We start from the raw sequence: 20,258 nt of genomic DNA on the forward strand, positions 1-20,258 counted from the left end.
GGGTCTTGAACCTCGAACCCCTGCATCAATTTGTAACTCCCCACCCTAACTTGGACTACAGGCTCATGCTGCACTGACTTCTTCTGTCTTGTGGTGTTGGCAACCAGTCCAAAAATGACTATTTTTGCCACTGCTTTGATTTGGAGCCTTCTTTGAGAGGATGAAAAGCTTCTTTCCCTTCATCCTTTTTTTTTCTATTTTACTTTCTTTTTTTTTCCTTTTCATTTTTTGGACAGATTACTAAAAAGCAATTCTTTAGAATTCAAAATTGAACCAGAGAAAGATGATTGAGATATCGGGATGGAGAATTTGGTCAAATAAGTCGAGCCTTGATTGATTTTTTAATCATGAATTTGGAATGTGTTTTTATCCGGAAAAAAAAAAAATATTCCAAATTGTATACAGTACATCTGTCAATTAGTTAAAACTTTGGGGTATTGCGTAAAGAATTACATAAACCAAAACTCTTGCTTATGTAGGTCTAACTAGATCTAGTCGGAAAACGAGCCTACTCAAATCAGCACATCCTTATCAAAATCTAAAGTTCTCAGTTTTTATTTGCGATATTAGAAATACCCTACATCGCGTCGGCATCTTTGCTCTGAATAAAATATAAATTAGCTCGAAGATCATGGATAAGAAAGACGAAATAGGAGACCCTCTCTGTTGTTGTGAATATATCGACGCAAAGGGAGAAAGGAGTCATCTACTGGCCATGTTTTGTGATTGTGAAGATTTGGATGAGTCGTGTGACAGGTGATTTTTTTTTATTTATTTCCTCACGACCGCTCGAGACTTTGCCAGGCGTTGTCGTTAGTCGCTCCACCGCGCGCCCGAGATTCGGCGGACTCTGAGCCTGGGGTTGGAACAATCAGGGTACTAATGGATAATTCGTTTTTCATTCCCGATTTTCGTAGAGCAAAAACGGAAGTCAACCTCATGGATTGGTCTGTGAAAACACAAAAACGAAATCACAACGAGAAAAACCCCGTTGTGATTTCATTTTTGGAGATCAAAAACAGAAGAATGAAATCAGAAATACTTTTGGTCCTCTCTGATACCTCATTCTATACCTGTGTTTGTTATATATAAAAAACAAAATCAGAACACGCTTTCTACCCCCTGATTCTGTTTGGAAAAACGCAGACAGCGAAAACGAAATCGGGTACTCGCTTTCCACTTCTTGCTCTCTGATTTTGTCTTTCACACAGCCAACAGCCAACACACGTGCACGCAGTACAGTGCATGCATGATACGACCATGAAGCTATATTACGTAATAGCTTCATGTTACGACCACGTGCAACAAAAATTCACGTTAACATGGCTTTTAATTTCCAGCGTTTTCGGACCTTCACAGACAGCGGCGTAGCTAGGATTTTTTTCCCCGGGGGGGGGGGGGGGCACTGGGGGTCCTTGCTTTTTCAGGGGGGGGGGCACCGGCCATTTTTGGCGGTGTGTGTGTAATAAAGTAATTTCAAGGGGCCCCCAGGGATATCCCGACGGCCTAGCCAGGGTAACCACGTACCCTAACTTGTAGAGCTCGACACGGGCAACCAGATAAACACTGACTTGACCCGGCGCATGCACATTAAGGGGGCTCAAATTAACAAAATTAAAGGGAATAAAGGGATATTTATCGCATTTTTAAAATTAAACTAAAGTATTTTTTCAAGGGGCCCCCAGGGATATCCCGACGGCCTAGCCAGGGTAACCACGTACCCTAACTTGTAGAACTTGACTCGGGCGATCAGATAAAAACTGACTTGACCCGGCGCATGCACATTTATTAGGGGGCTAAAATTAACAAAATTGAAGGGAATAATGGGCTATTTATCGCATTTTTAAAATTAAAATAAAGTAAATTTTCAAGGGGCCCCCAGGGATATCCCGACGGCCTAGCCAGGGCAACCACGTACCCTAACTTGTAGAACTCGACGCGGGCAACCAGATAAACATTAGCTTGACCCGGCGCATGCACATTTAGGGGGCAACTGGTTAAAGCATCTCATGATCAGATCTTATTCATATATTATACTCAGTCCTAATTCCTTCGCCAATAAAATAGTTCCGAAAGCTGAGTGACACCTGTATTTTTCTTTTATTTGCACAAAATATGTTCACTGGTTGCCCATTCTCTGTTTCTAGAATCAGTCTAATCATTATACATACTCTTTTTTGTAATCAACTTACAAATTTAAAAAATGAGAAATGAGAAAATGAGGGTTGGGTCGAATGAATATCTTCAGCCTTCTGTTGTAGATCGTCATCTCTTGGAGAAAAGATGGGGGCGTATATCGATAGAAAACGTATTGTCAAAATATAAAATATGAGTATAAAGCTCCTCTAATCTTCGAATAATTCTCATGAGACATTTTCTTTTGCACGTGTAGCCTTCAATTCAATTAATTAGCAAGGAGTTGTACCCCTCCTATCAGTAGCGTACCGTGACCCGGAGGAGACAAAGCATTGGGGGGGCACTGCATTGTCTGTGAACAATGCTGTGCCCCCCCCCAATGCTTTGTCTCCTCCCGGTCACGGTCCGCCACTGCCTCCTATGAACTTTCATGAACTAAATGTTTCTTTTAGACGATATCGCGTGACTAATTTCAAATCTATTGATTGATTGATTGATTGATTGATCGACTAAATTTCCAAAGCGACTATCACATAATTATAATTTAATTTCAAAATCATTTTAAAAGGCCAAAATTTTCTGGCTCGCTTCGCTCGCTGGTGATTTTTTTTCAAATTATTCCACATTTGCTATGGTGTGCTGCCTCAAAATATTTCGTTTATTATCCGCAACTGCGTTGAACTTAATATAATATGTGATGTATGTACCCGCGATTTGATATAAAAAAAAATTGCCATCTGCAATGTTTAAAAATATCACGAGGTTCTGGGGGCTCCGCTTAAGACCAGTGGCGCCACCGAATGGGGAGGCCCCAGTGAGTTCCCCCCCCCCCTCGAAATTTGAAGAAACAAAATGTATAGTAAACTATGTCAAAATCTATCACAAAATTGGATTTTTGCCATTAAAATGTCAAAATTTTTGCTCGATCGCTCCGCTCGCTCGCATATATATATTTTTGTCCGATACTCCATAATATCGCCCCCTCAAAAATTTTGCCTTATGACTCCATTGCCTGCTTTATGATGTGACCGGGAAATTCTTGGTTCTTGCCCCCCCAGCCACCGATCCCTGTTACGCCACTGCATGCAACGGGTCAAGCTAGTGTGTATCTGGTTGCCCGAGTCGAGTTCTACAAGTTAGGATACGTGGTTACCCTGGCTAGGCCGTCGGGATATCCCTGGGAGCCCCTTGAAAAAATACTTTATTTAATTTTTAAAATGCGATAAATAGCCCTATATTCCCTTTAATTTTGTTAATTTGAGCCCCCTAGATGTGCATGCGCCGGGTCAAGCTAGTGTTTATCTGGTTGCCCGAGTCGATTTCTAAAAGTTAGGATACGTGGTAACCCTGGCTAGGCCGTCGGGATATCCCTGGGGGCCCCTTAAAAATACTTTTTTTTAATTAAAAAAAATGCTCTAAATAGCTCTTTATTCCCTTAATTTTGTTAATTTGAGCCCCCTAAATGAGCATGCGCCGGGTAAGGCTAGTGTTTATCTGGTTGCCCGAGTCGAGTTCGAAAAGTGAGGATACGTGGTTACCCCGGCTAGGCCGTCAGGATATCTCTGGGGGCCCCATGAAAAAATACTTTTAAAAAAAAAGAAAAATGCTTGAAATAGCCCAATATCAATTTAATTTTGTTAATTTGAGCCCTCTAAAGATGCATGCACCGGGTCAAGCTAGTGTCTTTCTTGTTGTCCAAGACAGGTTCCACAAGTTTGGATACGCGGTTTCCCCGGCTAGGCCGTCAGGATATCCCTGGAGGCCCCTTGAAAAAATACTTTATTTTAATTTTTTTAAATGTGATAAATAGCCCTTTATTCCCTTTAATTTTGTTAATTTGAGCCCCCTAAATGTGCATTCGCCGGGTCAAGCTAGTGTTTATCTGATTGCCCGAGTCGAGTTCTACAAGTTAGGATACCTGGTCACCCATGGCTAGGGCGTTGGGATATCCATTGGGGCCCCTTGAAAAATTACTTTATTTTAATTTTAAAAATGCGATAAATAGCCCTTTATTCCCTTTAATTTTGTTAATTTGAGCCCCCTTAATGTGCATTCGCCGGGTCAAGCTAGTGTTTATCTGATTGCCCGAGTCGAGTTCTACAAGTTAGGATACCTGGTCACCCATGGCTAGGGCGTTGGGATATCCATTGGGGCCCCTTGAAAAATTACTTTATTTTAATTTTAAAAATGCGATAAATAGCCCTTTATTCCCTTTAATTTTGTTAATTTTAGCCCCCTTAATGTGCATGCACCGGGTCAAGTCAGTGTTTATCTGGTTGCCCGAGTCGAGTTCTACAAGTTAGGGTGCGTGGTTACCCTGGCTAGGCCGTCGGGATATATCCCTGGGGGCCCCTTGAAAAGAAAAAAAATTCTGCCCTTTTATTCACTGACGTTTGTCCCCTGAATGTCCTCCTACTAGGGCAGGCAAATGTTGTTATGGATGCCCGAGACGTGCTGCACCCACCCCCTAGTTAGCTTTCAAGACCCCTTATTTTTGAATATCGAATATCGAATATTGGCCCAACTTCACACGTGTTTGAATATCCCTCGAACCTGAATATCAAACCAACTTCACAGTTTGAATATCGTATATCGAACATCCAACCAACTTCCTGCCGGTGTATTTCGATATATGGCTGTTGGCTGTGCGAAAGACAAAATCACAGAGCAGGAAGTGGAAAGCTAGTACCCGATTTCGTTTTCGCTGTCTGCGTTTTTCCAAACAGAATCAGGGGGTAGAAAGCGTGTTCTGATTTTGTTTTTGATATATAACAAACACAAGTATAGAATGAGGTATCGGAAAGAGCCCAAAAGTATTTCTGATTTCATTCTTCTGTTTTTGATTTCCAAAAACGAAATCACAACAGGGTTTTCTCGTTGTGATTTCGTTTTTGTGTTTGCAAAGACCGAACCATGAGGTTGACTTCCGTTTTTGCTCTGCGATGGTCGGGAATGAAAAACGAATTATCCATTAGTACCCTGATTTGGAACTCTGCTCCAACTTAAAGTTAACTAAAAAAGGGGAAGTTCACCCTGACAAAAAGTTTGTTGTAAAAATAGCAGAAAAAATTATAAAAGAAATATTGGTTGTGGTGTGCATGTGAGGTAAAAAACTAAATGATAAATCCATTAAAATTTAAATTATTAAGATTTATAAAAAATATAAGATTAACTTATAAGAAAGTTATTACAATTTGAAAATAAATTGAAGATTTGCCATTTAGATTTGTGAGTGAGTGTAGCCTGGAGGAGTTCTGGGGAGTAAAAGTCATCTACTATACGTAGGATTACTCCCGCACGAAGCCTGGCGCTGCTGTTATAGGCTTCCACGCACCAAAGAAATAGGCAACTATAAAAATGCGCCAAACTGCTAGTTATGTTTAGAATCTGAGGTTAACACTTCTAGTTCTATGGTCATGTAAAAAAAATATCGGTTGGCAACGTTTGGCCAAAAATGGATAGTTATGGTTGCAAAATGACGCCAAAATGCGCTAAAATAATAAAAGTAGAAGAGAGTTTACTTACATCTGTTGACATCGCCATCTTGGATCCATTGTTGCAACCTAGTTACGTGACGCGTATAGAGGGTGGCAAAATCATGAGCGGTGCTAGATCAAAAAGTGCTAAATGTCCCGCTTCAACTTCAACTCGCCTCAAACTGCTTCAACTCGCAAGTTGAAGCGGGACATTTTAGCACTTTTTATGTCCCGCTTCAACTTCAACTCGCCTCAAACTGCTTCAACTCGCAAGTTGAAGCGGGACATTTTAGCACTTTTTAATCTAGCACCGCTCATGATTTTGCCGCCCTCTATACGCGTCGCGTAACTAGGTTGCAATAACAATGGATCCAAGATGGCGATGTCAACAGATGTAAGTAAACTCTCTTCTACTTTTATTATTTTAGCGCAATTTGGCGTCATTTTGCAACCATAACTCCATTTTTGGCCAAACGTTGCCAACCGATTTTACCCCGGGGGGGCCACTTCCATTGACGAGTGGATACCATGCGCGACCATGGGGTCTCAAAAAGCACCCTAAACACGTATTTTCCATATTCTGAAAATGCACCCCTTAACACGTATTGGCGTGTGAAACCCTACCCTTAACAAGTATTGGAAACAAAACGATACTCTTGGCAAGTATTCCCTGAAATGAACCCCTAAACAAGTACAGGAATATTTTGTCACGTGGGTCCTTCGGTCGTTGGTTTTACCTTTTAATACACATCATTTGGTTTAGTACGACCCCACCTTCCACACCTCGTGCAAATCGGACTCTAAACACGTAGTGTTGGGGCAAAAAGGACATCCTTTATAAAACGTTTTAATTTTGTTTTATCATCCCCGCAAATTTTCCTAGCGAAATAGATACCCTTTTTTTCATTATTTTTGTGTTTTTGACACCCTTATCACGTTACGTACGTAACTTGCCCTATCTTGAAAAAGACATCCTTTTTACTTGTTTTTTTGGTCGCGCATGGTATCCACTCGTCAATGTAAGTGGCCCCCCCGGGGATTTTACCCATGTACAGAAGTGTTAACCTCAGATTCTAAACATAACTAGCAGTTTGGCGCATTTTTATAGTTGCCTATTTCTTTGGTGCGTGGAAGCCTATATACAGCAGCGCCAGGCTTCGTGCGGGAGTAATCCTACATATAGTAGATGACTTTTACTCCCCGGAAGCCTCCAGGCTAAGTGAGTGTGACGACTGAGTGACGTCATTACGAGCAGCTGCCGAGTCCCACATGCTAGGGCCAGGGATATTGTAAAATGCATTAATTTTTAATGGTTCCTGATGACTTTTTTCTTTCTTTTTAGGAGCGCAATAATGAATTTTGTATTGATAATATGAAGGTAGAGTAACTAAAGTGCCCAAATTTAATTGGCCCAAAACAAAACACAGTGATTGAATCAAATAAAAATCATGTTTATTTCCGTAGTAGAAATGCTGAATATTAATGTCATAAAAAAATAAAATTGAATTAGTATGGTAAACGGAAATTATTTACTTACTACCAGAAGCTTGTTTTTTTTTGCCAAAATTCGGATGCAGTTTCCAAATATCGGACGTGTAACAGTTTATAGAGTTGTGCGCCGCAATCAATTTTGTTGATTTAAATCACGCTCTAGACCCTAAAATAATTGCTTAATTGTTGATAAAATAATTTATTTTAGTTCTTTTTCAGGTTAAATCTGCCTCCTTCAGGATTGAAGATTCTTGCAGATGGTTTATTTGGCATGTGTGTATGGCCAGGTTTAGGTGTGCAGTGCAAAATATATACAGGTGCAAGTAAAAAGTCCCATCTGATTTAGCTCTGGCCATCCGCCAGTCTCAGGCGGAAGGCTTTTGGAGAAGAGGCATTGATTTTGTTGGGAGGAAGAGTATTCCATGCCTTGATCGTCCTCGGAAAGAAGGATTGACAATGGTGCTCTGTCCTGCAGTGTGGTAGCTGGTAGCCGTTCCCTTGTTGCTGCGATCGAGTTCTTGTTGATCCAGTGAGTGGGGTGATGTATTCTTCCACTGGGAAGCTGACAAGATTGTGGTGCAGCTTGTACATAAGGACCAGTCTAGAATCCTCCCTTCGTTTCTCACTCATAGTTGCGCGAATGCCGATTTTAATTATTACTATCATTAATTTTGATATAGAAATCGGTAAATAATGATAATTTACTTACCAAACGGACCTCTTTCGGCTCTGAACATTGGACGTCTTCGCTCAGCTGCGCGCAACTTCATTCTGAAAACGAGCGCGCGTGTCAACAGCACGCATAAATTATTTCCAATTCAATCGGCCGATATGTCCCATGTTTGGGATAGTGCCATATTTGGAAGGGTGTCAAAATTTCACGCCATGGGGAACCCCCGTGGCGGCCATTGTAGATTGTTTTGCAATAGATCGAACACGTGCGATCTCAGCGGCTATATTTCTAGCGGAAGTCACTTCCCCCTTAAGAGATTTTTTGTCATCGATCTTTTGGAGTCCATAATTAGCGAGGGTCATTAGAATCTCTGGAAGTCAAAATCATGGATTTTGCCCCTGGATTTAACCTCTGGGGGCCGTTTCATAAAGCTGTTTGTAAGTTAAGAGCTACTGTAAGAAAGACTGGTGATCCTTTTTTGCGCTAAATCATCGCCAATGGTGTGTACCATTTACTACAAGAAAGGATCACCAGTCGTTCTTATAGTCGCTCTGAACTTACGAACAGCTTTATGAAACACCTGCCCGGAGTATTTTTTTTGAGCGGCAACTTGGATCTACTGTGTGTGCAGTTCAATAGCAGGTATGTTCATAAAAACATGTATCTAATGCATGCAAGTCCCCTGCCCGTGCGGGTCCCTGTAGTTATGGGGAGGGAGTTGAAGTCATTTTCGTCCGATATTTGGAACCATCAGATGTTTGGTGACTTCACATTTTAACTGAGAAAATGACATTTCATTTTTTCAATGATTTTTTACCAGTCGATATGTCGGAAAGCTGCTTGCATTATGAAGTCACAAATCCAATAATTAAAATTCTAATAGGGGGCCTATGCCAACTTTTTTAGTCTTTGATGGACTTTCTTCAAACCTTCCCCAATTACATTCTTTTGATTGTTTTTTGGCTATTTTTACAATAAACTTTTGTCAGGGTGAACTCCCCCTTTAACTAAGTCTAAGCTCAGTCAGTGATCTCGTGAAGAATCTAAGTTTCGGAAAACTTTAAATGAATCACATGTAAATCATATCAAACACAATATTTTCTTAAAATTCATCAAACCTCCTCTGGCATCTGGATCTAGACTGAAAAATGTATCATTGATATATTTTATTCAAAAGAAATAACCAATATAAAAGAGTAATGTTTACTCTTTCCTATGGTACAAAAATAATCAATTTTACTCTAGTAGAAAATGGTTAAATTCTTTGAGAAAGAATGTCTCACGATTCACAAGATTTTGCAGGGATACAAATTCAGCCATGAGAGGACTTGGATAAATCTTGCTCATTAACTTATGGACTTGCAGACTGACAGTATATGTTTTCATCTGCATATCATCAAAGGTCATTTTCAGGTCAATGTTAAAGTTTATGTGCAAGACTCTCTTATGACACATAACTCCACAACCGTGAGTCCATTTTCAACCAAACTTGGATAGTAAGTGTACTAAGGGGACCTGCATGTTATGCTGCAGTCAGAGGTCACATGGTAAGGTCAAAGGTCATTTTCAGGTCAGCGTTAAAGTTTACATGCAAGACTCTTATTTACACATAACTCCGCAACCGTAAGTCACTTTTCACCGAAACTTAAGTTGTAGATGTATTGAGGAGATCTGCATGTCATAGCACAATCAGAGGTCAAATGGTAAGGTCCAAGGTAATTTTGAGGTCAATGTTATGACACAACTCTGCAACCGTAAGTCACTTTTATACCAAACTTGGGATGTAGGTGTACTTAGGAGACCTGCATGTTATTGTGTTTGGAAGTCACATGGTAAGATCAAAGTTCATTTTGAGGTCAACATTAAAATTTACGTGAATCTCTTATGACAAATGTTTACATCCCAGTTATTTCACAATGAAGTTTTGATACGATTCTGTTGCATGCCCTCGCAAATCACAATATTTCTGGTTATTTTCATAAGTGGACGAGACACAAAATCGCTTATGCCTTGTTTTTGTTATCTTATATTTCTATCTCTGTTCCTCTTTATAGATTATTCACAGGGAGGACTATTGGCAGAGCTAGGTTAGCCTCTGTCAAGGAAACGATCCTCGACCGTGTACGTATCCCAACATTCCTAGGGCAAGGGGCGCAGCGTATTGATGACCTGCTCGACATGTCTGCTCTCCTTCCTCTCATCGCAATACCCTGTTGGCTCTATGTCGCATCCTGGTGCCTCGAATATACCGTCTATTCTTTCATGATCGTCCCGCTAAGTGCCATACTCTACTCTCTACGAATCCTCAGACGCAAGCAAAGGACGAAATTCTTCATGAGCGTGACTTTGGTTTCTATATTCACTTTGTTCTCTTCCTTTGTCATTCTCGTTACCGATGCCACAGTCGTTGAGCTTGCTTGCGTCTCGATGAACCTTTTACTCTTCTTTGGAGCTTTTGCATTGACCAAGGTGGCACCTGGGTTTGTCAAATGTCGTCAGGAATCTTCGGGAACGAGCTGTCAGAGAGATGAAGAAGAGACAAAGGGACAAGCCTCTTCCCGTCTCACACATCTCCACAAGAGCAATGAAAGGGGACCACCGATTGGCCAGAATAAGGAGAAAGAGGAAAAACTGACCAATCAGATGCAGGGATCCTCGGATTGGTGTGCTGCGTGTCTGATCGTGAAGCCAGCCAGAGCGGGCCATTGTAAGATCTGTGACCGCTGTGTACATCGGTTGGACCACCACTGTGTTTGGTAAATACAGATTTCTTTTTTTGCTTTTAAAGGACAAGTCCTCCCCAACAAAAAGTTGATTTTAATATAAAGAGAAAAATCCAACAAGCATAATACTGAAAAATGTCATTGAAATCGGGTGTAAAATAAGAAAGTTATGTAAAGTAAAAAAAAAAAAAAAGTGAGTGAGTGAGTGGGGGACATTAGCGACTCTCATGTCACTGAATTGTGCATACATGTCTAACTATTTTGTTAAAATTTGCAAAGCTTTAAGATGTCATAACTATTTTACATCCGATTTTGATGAAATTTTTAGTGTTTTTTTGTCTATCAGTTCAAATCAAATTTTTTCTTGGGTGGACATGACCTTTAACCTTACTTTTAAAAAGATCCAGCAAATTGATCATTAATTCAGGGGAACCCAAGCCAGATAAAAAGTTATTTTAAAAAAAAACAAGAAAAATTAATGAAGCAGAGATGGAGGTGAATATTTTAACAAAATCGTTTTTTTTTTTTCTCAGGCTTGATGTCTGTATTGGCAGAGATAACCACCGGTCCTTCATCGTCACCCTTATCCTATTCGTCGTCGGTGGTTTCTGGGGAGTTTTGAGGGGGTCTTACTATCTCTTTGAGGTCACTCATGATGAAGCTAGTTTCTATGGAATATTGGAGATCATCTATTATGACCCAGAGTAAGAAGTCATCTTATCGTTTACCCGTAGTAATATTTTTTTATACACAGGTCTGTATTAAAGGGGAATCCAGCATGTGTCATAAAATGTTGTGTTGGAAAGGAGAATTAAGTAAATAAAACAGAATGGCGAAAGTCTGAAAGAAATCGGACAAACAATAAGAAAGTTATGGCTGCTTTTAGTAAAATTGAGATCCCTAATACCCCTTCCATAAACCCAATTATGCGGATAATATCCGCATAATTTGGTCGTAAAATCGGAGCGGGACCAGAGTTATCCGCATTATTTTGATGCTGCAATTATCTGCATAATAGCGGCATTGGGACCAGATTTTGACTTTATGAACGCATTTCCAAAATAATGCGGATAATTGCCATGGTGCGGTCACAAGGTCACCCTTTTCCAACACAACCCCATCGGAGGGGGTGTGTGCAGTTGCCATGATAATTATCCGCCTTTTCAGGTCGGGCGCTCGTAAAAAAATAGTGCGGATTATTTTCGAGTTTGTGAATGCAATTTTTATTGAATTATCCGCATAATTACTCTTAGGCGGATAATTAGAGGATGGGTTTATGAAACGGGTATAAGACTGTAGATTTCAAATTAGCAACTGGGTAAGTAAATTATTACAAGGGGCAAGGACAACTTTCCCATAGACCATGTACGGTACGTACATGTACATGTAATTTTAGGGATTTGTGGTTTTCTGCTAAGTACCCATTTCCCTTGGGCAATAATCTAAATATAAACCAGGTAGTGTATTGTTTTATGTCCCCATGAAAGAAAAACATAATTATTCTTCCGTTGAGTACAGTCCTCTTACAGAGTATAGTCCAGCGAAAAAAATACACGGGGGCGGCGGGCGAATTCACCCCGGAAATGCCTAAAGTGGCCCTCGAAATCACCCAAAATCATGCTTTCGGGGGCGACAGAAAATCTTAATGTCGCCCCAGAAATTATTGCCGAGAGATAACAACTCAGCGGCCCACGAGCGCCATATGCTCGAGCTCCGCTTACCATTTAAAAATCATCAAAAATCCGCACTCAAAATCATGAACAAGCCTTGAAAATAGCGAGGAGCACAGTTTCAAATTCCGAAGTTTGCGTCTTTTTTTCTGTACCACGTTTTCCATACACATGGTATGAAAACAAAATCAACGCAACGGTCGGGGAAACGGTTGCATGTATAGGGGTCCATTATGACTACCACCATGTGCAATTTCTAATGCACATTTTCCCCTACAGATATCACAATTCTGTGATAAAATAATTCGAATTACACAGGAAATAAATCCCAGAGTCTAGTAACCTCGCATTGGTGAGTTGTCATTCGGCTTTGCTTTTCAAAACGGCCTATTAACATCCAAAATAACTTACCTTATTTGTTGATTATTACTTAAAAATCATTTGTTTTGTTTTTCTAGGGGATGAGGTAAATATGAGACAATAAATCATCAAACAAAGCTCCATCTATTTTACAAGGCCGATGGGAGGCTCACGCACGCCCGTGCTGGCGCTTAGCTAGTCTGAGCTCTGTCTCTCTGCCAGAGCTCTGGGGGACAATTCGCTCAGCAAAGGCCTCAATGATGGTGATTTTCTGTTTCAGACAGAGTTTACATTTCGGGTATATTATTAAAAACTGCCAATAAAGTTTGATGATTTCTTCATTGTCATGTATATTTAAGTTATTAATGAGTTCATTCTCACCAAATTTAGACTCCCCCATACTCCATAGAAAAATGCAATTTTCGTGGAGATCTGCGTTTTCAAAGAACTTTAGGAAAAGTTAGGGTATGTGGGCCTTTAACATGGCCAAGTACATGTAATTGTACTGGAATAGATCCCGGGGGGGCCACTTACATTGACGAGTGGATACCATGCGCGACCAAAAAAACACGTAAAAAGGATGTCTTTTTATGATAGGGCACGTTACGTACGTAACGTGATAAGGGTGTCAAAAACACAAAAATAATGAAAAAAGGGTATATCTATTTTGCTAGGAAAGCTACGTGTTTAGGGTCATATTTGCGGGGATGATAAAACAAAATTAAAATGTTTTATAAAGGATGTCCTTTTTGCCCCAGCACTACGTGTTTAGAGTCCGATTTGCGCGAGGTGTAGAAGGTGCATGGGGCCGTACTAAACCAAATGGTGTGTATTAAAAGGTACCGACGACCGACGGACCCATCACTGTACTTGTTTAGGGGTTCATTTCAGGGAATACTTGCCAAGAGTATCGTTTTGTTTCCAATACTTGATAAGGGTAGGGTTTCAGACGCCAATACTTATTAAGGGGTGCATTTTCAGAATTTGGAAAATACGTGTTTAGGGTCCTTTTCGAGACCCCGTGGTCGCGCATGGTATCCACTCGTCAATGGAAGTGGCCCCCCCGGGGAATAGATGGAGTAGAAATTAGATATTGAATTTATTTATATCCAAGTTCAACTCACAGTCACACCCACACAAACACACACACACCCACATCCAAGATTCTAAGCATGAAAAAATAACTTTAAAAAATCATACAATATTAAACAATAAGTAATAATTCATTAATAAGTGAAGAGGTATTCCTCAAAATACAAAAAAGTAGCATTTGAAAAGAGCCCCCGAAATACAAAAAGTAGCCCCCGAAAGGTAGAAATGGAGCCCCCGAAATTTTACAAAAAATTGAAAATGGAGCCCCCGAAAAAAAATAATTAATTTTTTCCCTGGTATAGTCGTACATGGCTGAGGCCGCAATCACAAAAGCACATGACATTTGGTGCAGTTGAACAAAAACTATAGTGCAAGTAAATAGATGCATCTCAACTGGAGAGTCTCCATGGGTATAGAGATTACCAATATTTACAACTTTTAAAAATTCATAACTTTCTAATTGTTCGCCCGATATTCAAACTTTCACCTATCAACTTGTCTGATTTTTCTTTTTCCTATAAAAACAAGTTTTGATTTGGGTTGGATTCCCCTTTAATAGGAGGTCATCTGTCGATACATGATATTCTTAAATTTTATTTCTATTACCTCGTTTCGAATGTTGTGTGATCCTTGACGATTTTGAAAAGTTTTGGGCCATTCAAAACATTTTCTACAATAAAACGACCTCACGATCTGACACGATCACTGCGATTACTCCATAATTTGGACAACAATTTCAAAGTCAACGTGAAGCATAAACGTCATTGTGTGACAGTGCCTATGAAAAGGCTACTACAAATGTAGCTTTAGCTGGTGTCATCATCTTATCAATGCTTTACCAGTTGTGGTAACGAACTCAAAATGAGTTCAAACAGAATCCAATAAAATGACCACCCAGGTTTTGAATGTATTACTTAAAAATATGTGCCATTTCTGGCTCTGGAAAAAAAAATGTGTAATTGCTGAAAAATCAGCAAGGAATTCCATAATATGTCGGGTTTGTTTCCAAACAATATTAATACTGTCCCACATATGCCTTTTTGTGTTAGTGATCATCAGAATCATCGGTTTACTTTTCAGCTAATTCCATGATTTCACAAAGATAAGTGAATTTCAGTGTACCAAAACTAGATCTATGATAATATGGTAGTATTTAACCTTGATTTTGAAGACTTTCTCATAAAATAATTGTTTGCTGCAACTACTTTCTTTTACCTTTAATCTTACATGTACCATGGTCTTTGTCATTTTTATCCTCCAGACTGGCTATCATCTTTGTATGCATCCTGTATGGTGCAGTGGTATGCCCTGCGGTGATGGCCCTTCTTCTTAAGCAGTGCTTCCTCATCACCCACAACTGGACGTATCGGGAGAGGAAGCTACTTCCTCGACAGCCGGGTGGCAAGGAACGCCTCTTGGAGCTAGATCACGGCTTTGTGAACAATTGGATCAACTTCATCACAAAGAAAGGGGATATGTATGGAACGGGAGACACATGCACAAGGGTTGTTTGATGGAGGGGTTGCTAGGCAATCCGGATCTCAAATTGCATTGTTGGTTTTGTAAACTTTCAACTTTCGAGCTCTGAATTCAATAGATTGTATCGATCAATGTGACTTTCAAGTGCACACGCTCAGAGTGTATCATCTATGAACTCGCTTCTTACCATCCTTTATCTGAAATATTGAACGTGCAGAAAACCTTTTGGGATTTTCATCAAGTCATGGATGACAGAGGAGAATTCTGGCTGATGCCATCATCCCATGAGCCCCCCCCCCCCCTGAAAAGGTGGTCGGGGGGGGGTAGCCAGAATGGAGGATTCTGGTCCATAAGCAGCAGGAAAAATTTATTTGTTCATCTTTCTCAATCAAAACTTTTTTAATATCTTGTTTGTAATAATGTGAATGGATAATTATATAATATTGACTGGCCTTGAGGGGAACATCAAATATATTGCCCACAAAAGAATCATATTGACCCAAGTCTTTAGACAAGGACAATATGGTTCTTTGAAGGGCAATATATTTGATGTTTCCCGAAGGAAGAACCAGTCAATATTTTGTATTATTATCCAGATAAGACATCCAGAATCATGAAAATTTAGACATTTTACCCTTTCAGAATGTGATTCTATTTTCTCATGTTGAGCAGGCTGTTGTGATGTTTTTGAAATGTCGCAGTATCCAACGTTTGTTCATCTTCATTGACATTATGACGTATATTTTGCTGGGCAGATCAATAAATGACACATATCTCTTTCTAGGCGTCCTCAGATACCCGGATGTGAGACCAAGGAAAATACAAAGGTATATTTTGCGTCGTCTCTGAATGCTAAGTCAATACGCGCACAGAGATTGAGCAAAATACAAATACCTATCCCTTCCCTATATTCAGAATATCTAGGGCAATACGGTTTTGTAAATGACCAGCTCAGATTTCTGATACGGGTAATAATACTATTTACACTTGTGTAATGCATTTCAGCATTTTTTCGTTACCACATTTCGGTAGAGCATGATGAAATACCTGCACATCCCAAATTTGGTGAGAATCGGTCCATGAGGGCCCAAGATATGACCTCATGAATTACAGAATTATCCCGATGGAAGTTGATGTATTGTTGGCCTGGTTCATAACATTTACAATCAGGCCAATAATACATTGATGCCAATGGTATTATAAATATCAAATATGGTATCAAAAATGTCAAAATGCGATATTGGAAAATAGATGACGTGACACTTCAGTACTCTACTTGTGTATGATTGTGAGTGGATGACACATGAGCTCAATTTCTAGTATAAGTCGTATTCAATATACATACAGCGTAGCCAGTCAGTAGGCAGGTCCTCAAACAAAAAGTAGCTTCTTTCTTCCAAGTGATATTCATGACTAGAGAGGTTCTGCAATATTTAATGAGCTTGATGCGGATCAAAACACCTAGAGGTTTTAATTCTTTCATTGCTGCTCTAAGTACATGTATACATCAAATTTCATGATTTTGGTATCATTGTAAAGCGGAAGAATCATTCTTTCAGGTCATGTGTTTGAATTTATTTAATGATTTTGCAATGTAGGTGAAAATATTGATCTAAAACATGCTACAAAATGTATTTTTTTTACCTGACAAAAGTTGTTATTTTTTGCACTTTTGTGTGAGTCTAAATGATTTTTTATATCATGATAGATTTGAATATGTACATGTATGCTTTAAAATGGTATAGGTTTCAAAATAAGAATTGATTTAATAGGGTCAAGAGCACACTTTTCATTGGCCGTTGCAAATCTTGCCATCAAACTTGGAACACATATTGGTGTTGGGGTATAGATGTGCAAGACATATTTTTTGCATGTGTCGGAAATTGCGTTGCCATGGTAATGGTATATTATGACAAAAATATGGTAAAAATCTTGTGCATTGAACTGCTTTCTCAATTTTCAACCAATTCTCATGAAATTTGGCTCACACATAGGTATCGAGGTGTGTGACACATATATTTTGTGTCTGTCAGAAATTGTGTTGGCATGGTAACAACATAATTTCTGCCCAAAATTGGGTAAAATTTTTTCGGTTCGTACTACTTCATCAGTTTTCAGCCAATTCTCATTCCATATGTCAGTAATTGTGTTGCCAAGGTAACAACATATATGCCAAAAATTATGCAAAAATCTTGCAGTTTTAACTACTTCATCAGTTTTTAACCAATTATCATGATAGCTCACACATTGGTCTTGTGGTCACAATAGGCAAGATATATTTTCCATGTGTTGGAAACTGTTACCATGGTAAAACAATGTACAGCGGGGGTATTAATCACCTTTAGTGATACATGTAGTTCTAGTTTAATCTTAAAATTCCTTGAATATTGGAAAAAATTATGTTGTATTCCTTGACTTTCAGATATCTACGTGTGTCCTCTATTGTCTTTCAAAATCTGCTAGATGTGACTTAAGCATACTTCTTTTTTATGGGGTGGGTATCAAGTATCCAAATGCTTTATTTTTGTTCTGGTTTGCCTATTATTTTCTGCTATCGGTTTGGAAATTCATTTTGTTATACGATCCGAGCCTTCAGGGTGATTTTTTTTTTATAAGGGTAGATACACAGTGTATATCATTGTTTAAGATTGCTCTTACATAGTCTTCATATTGTCTTTCTGTATTATTGTATAATACTGTATATTATTAACTGTTCAAATATTAGTACCGATCCCATTATACAAACTCCAATTTGTGTATGTTTAGGCTTTGTGTTTGGATTTGCATTCAACCCCACCATGACAATGAATATACTTGTTATTGTCTCGTTTATTCGATCACATTTTATTCTTAAAAATAGCAACATGTATTTTAATTTTATCATTCATTGCTGCATTTTTCTTTCAGATTTCATGTGTTAGAAATTCTAAAAAATATGGATGTAGGATATCTTAACGAGCTGAGGATTAGTGCATTTTCTTGTGAAAACAACAATCAGTAATTTCAATAACCAGGCAAGAATTTGTTTTTTAACAACTATGTCAATTTTCACTTGTTTTTACAATTAAACGTGTAATTTCTAACTTTAATTTTATTTTGGTAAAAAATTGCTTACTATGCTTGCTTGCAATTTCGGAAGATCACTTTTATCCCAGCATAAAAAAATAAAAATTAAATTATAAAAGTTTGCTGGAATGGGATACTGGATTGCATACCCCCATGTTCTCACTTTGTACATACTTATTTCTAAAATGAATTGTTTCGATTTCAAAATGTGTTCAAAGATAATCCAATCGTAAAATGAGCATCGTATCGGTATGTATAAATAAAAATTATGTGCCAAAAGTTTCTGGAAGATAATGTGTAATTGCTGAGAAATAAGCACGGCATTCCAGCCAAATGTTGGGTCCTTTTCTAACTGAGTAAGAATAATAATATACTGTCCCACATGTGCTTATCTGCGTTGGCAATCTTCAGTGTAATTGTTTTTCAGCTTCGATTTCGAGATTTCACAAAGTTCGCTTTATGTAGCTACAAGACTAGGGCCCCGTCTTACAAAGAGTTACAATTGATTCAATCAATGGTAACTGTATGGAAATCGATCAGTGTCATAATTTTTTGTTCAGGGAATTTCCACAATGTACTTTGTGAACAAAGAGAAGCATAGTCAATTGTAAAAAAAAAAAAAGTTAATGTATGAATATACAAAGTAGAAAATATTTTAATCAAACACATATTTTAGATATTGACGCTGCTGGCTTTCCACAGTTATGATTGATTGGGTTAATCGTGAATCTTTGTAAGATGGGGCCCAAATCTACCGTCTTGATATTGTTACAGTTAACATTGGTTTTACATACTCTCTCATGAAATCTGTGTTTACTGCCACTACTCTTTAAAGGGAAAATTCACCCTGACAAAAAGTTTGTTGTAAAAAAAGCAGAAAAAAAAAAAAAAACTGGTGGTTTGAGGAAAATCCATCCGAGATTGAAAAAGTTAAGTATAGTTTAATATGTTTGAATCATGACACCATTTGCGAGCAGCGTCCAATTTATTGTCAGAATAAATCAATGAAATGTCATTGACTCAAAAACTTGACAATGGGTTTTATTGTTTTTTCAGTATATATCAAAAGACAAAATATTTCACACCTGCTCCTAAAAGAAAATTTTAATCATGAACCATTGAAAATTTGAAATTAATGCATTTTATTTACATATCATATTGGGCAGTTGCTCGTATATGACATCACAGATTAAAAGCTTATAAAATTCTCATGATTATTTTCTTAAACTCTAATGGATTTTCCGCAAATCTTCACCATTTTTTAGAATTTTCTCTTTTCTGGTATTTTTTACAACAAACTTTTCGCGAGGGTCAATTTCCCCTTTCAAGGAGTACAATTATTTTGACTGTCTTTTTTGATAAGTCATCTTAACTTGGCTATGCTGGGTCATATTACCACATAATTTGTCTAATTGGGTCATGCCTATCTTATAAAACTTAGATCTTTAAACTTAACTTATGTCACTGAATTTAGATGTCCTGTATGATAATGATAAAGAATAACAAGAATAATAGTAATAATAATGATGATGATAATGGTATCATATTAAGAGATCAATTCGCTGGATGAGCTGACTTGTGCAGATCTTTCACAGACAAAAACAAATGAAAGCATAAATACAGCAATACAGTGATGAGAAATATTGTCAAAATAACATTACAAATTATATTATGCAAAGCATGAAGAAATATGAATATTTTGGGGCTGGGGCAGTGTGATTGTGAAAATAATATCAGTTATTATGATTAATTTCAGATGTACCTTATAGTTCCTGCTTTTGTTTTGATTATTTTATGTAATTGCAGGACTATTGATTAAGCCGTCCTTTTTATGAATACTGTAACTTTTTTTTTATCATAAAAGTTAGTTATATCAGTATTTGATATTATTTAAGCTTTCAGCTGAAGCCGTATTATATATCCAATTCATACCTATCCTTTATTTCAGTACTAACAAATTTTTATTATTAAATATTTATTTTTGTTAATATTTCCAAGTTTTCATGTTGTTGTTTTGCAAAGTGAAATAAAATTGGCAGAAAGATGAATTTAATGTGTTGTGTATTATTGTCGGATGAGGATTATACTGATA

At 38.2% G+C, this 20,258-nt stretch overlaps 1 protein-coding gene across 1 annotated transcript; it reads left to right on the plus strand.

The window, feature by feature from the left end:
• Window positions 1–517: 517 nt before the first annotated feature.
• On the plus strand, window positions 518–19,253 carry LOC129266153 (palmitoyltransferase ZDHHC23-like). Its single transcript, XM_064103898.1, has 4 exons — window positions 518–756; window positions 9,831–10,532; window positions 11,033–11,203; window positions 14,883–19,253. Exons 1-4 carry the CDS (start codon window positions 632–634, stop codon window positions 15,133–15,135), a joined length of 1,251 nt encoding a protein of 416 aa, XP_063959968.1. The 5' UTR covers window positions 518–631; the 3' UTR covers window positions 15,136–19,253.
• Window positions 19,254–20,258: the final 1,005 nt, after the last annotated feature.

The sequence above is a fragment of the Lytechinus pictus genome, chromosome 8 (assembly GCF_037042905.1).
Source record: "Lytechinus pictus isolate F3 Inbred chromosome 8, Lp3.0, whole genome shotgun sequence".
In the NCBI taxonomy this organism is placed as follows: domain Eukaryota; kingdom Metazoa; phylum Echinodermata; class Echinoidea; order Temnopleuroida; family Toxopneustidae; genus Lytechinus; species Lytechinus pictus.

Excerpts from the sequence above, each read along its gene's own strand:
- LOC129266153 (XM_064103898.1), top strand. The coding sequence starts at position 632 with ATGGATAAGAAAGACGAAATAGGAGACCCTCTCTGTTGTTGTGAATAT. Across the intron at positions 757-9,830 it reads TTGGATGAGTCGTGTGACAG|ATTATTCACAGGGAGGACTA; the intron begins GTGATTTTTTTT and ends TCCTCTTTATAG. Across the intron at positions 10,533-11,032 it reads TTGGACCACCACTGTGTTTG|GCTTGATGTCTGTATTGGCA; the intron begins GTAAATACAGAT and ends TTTTTTTCTCAG.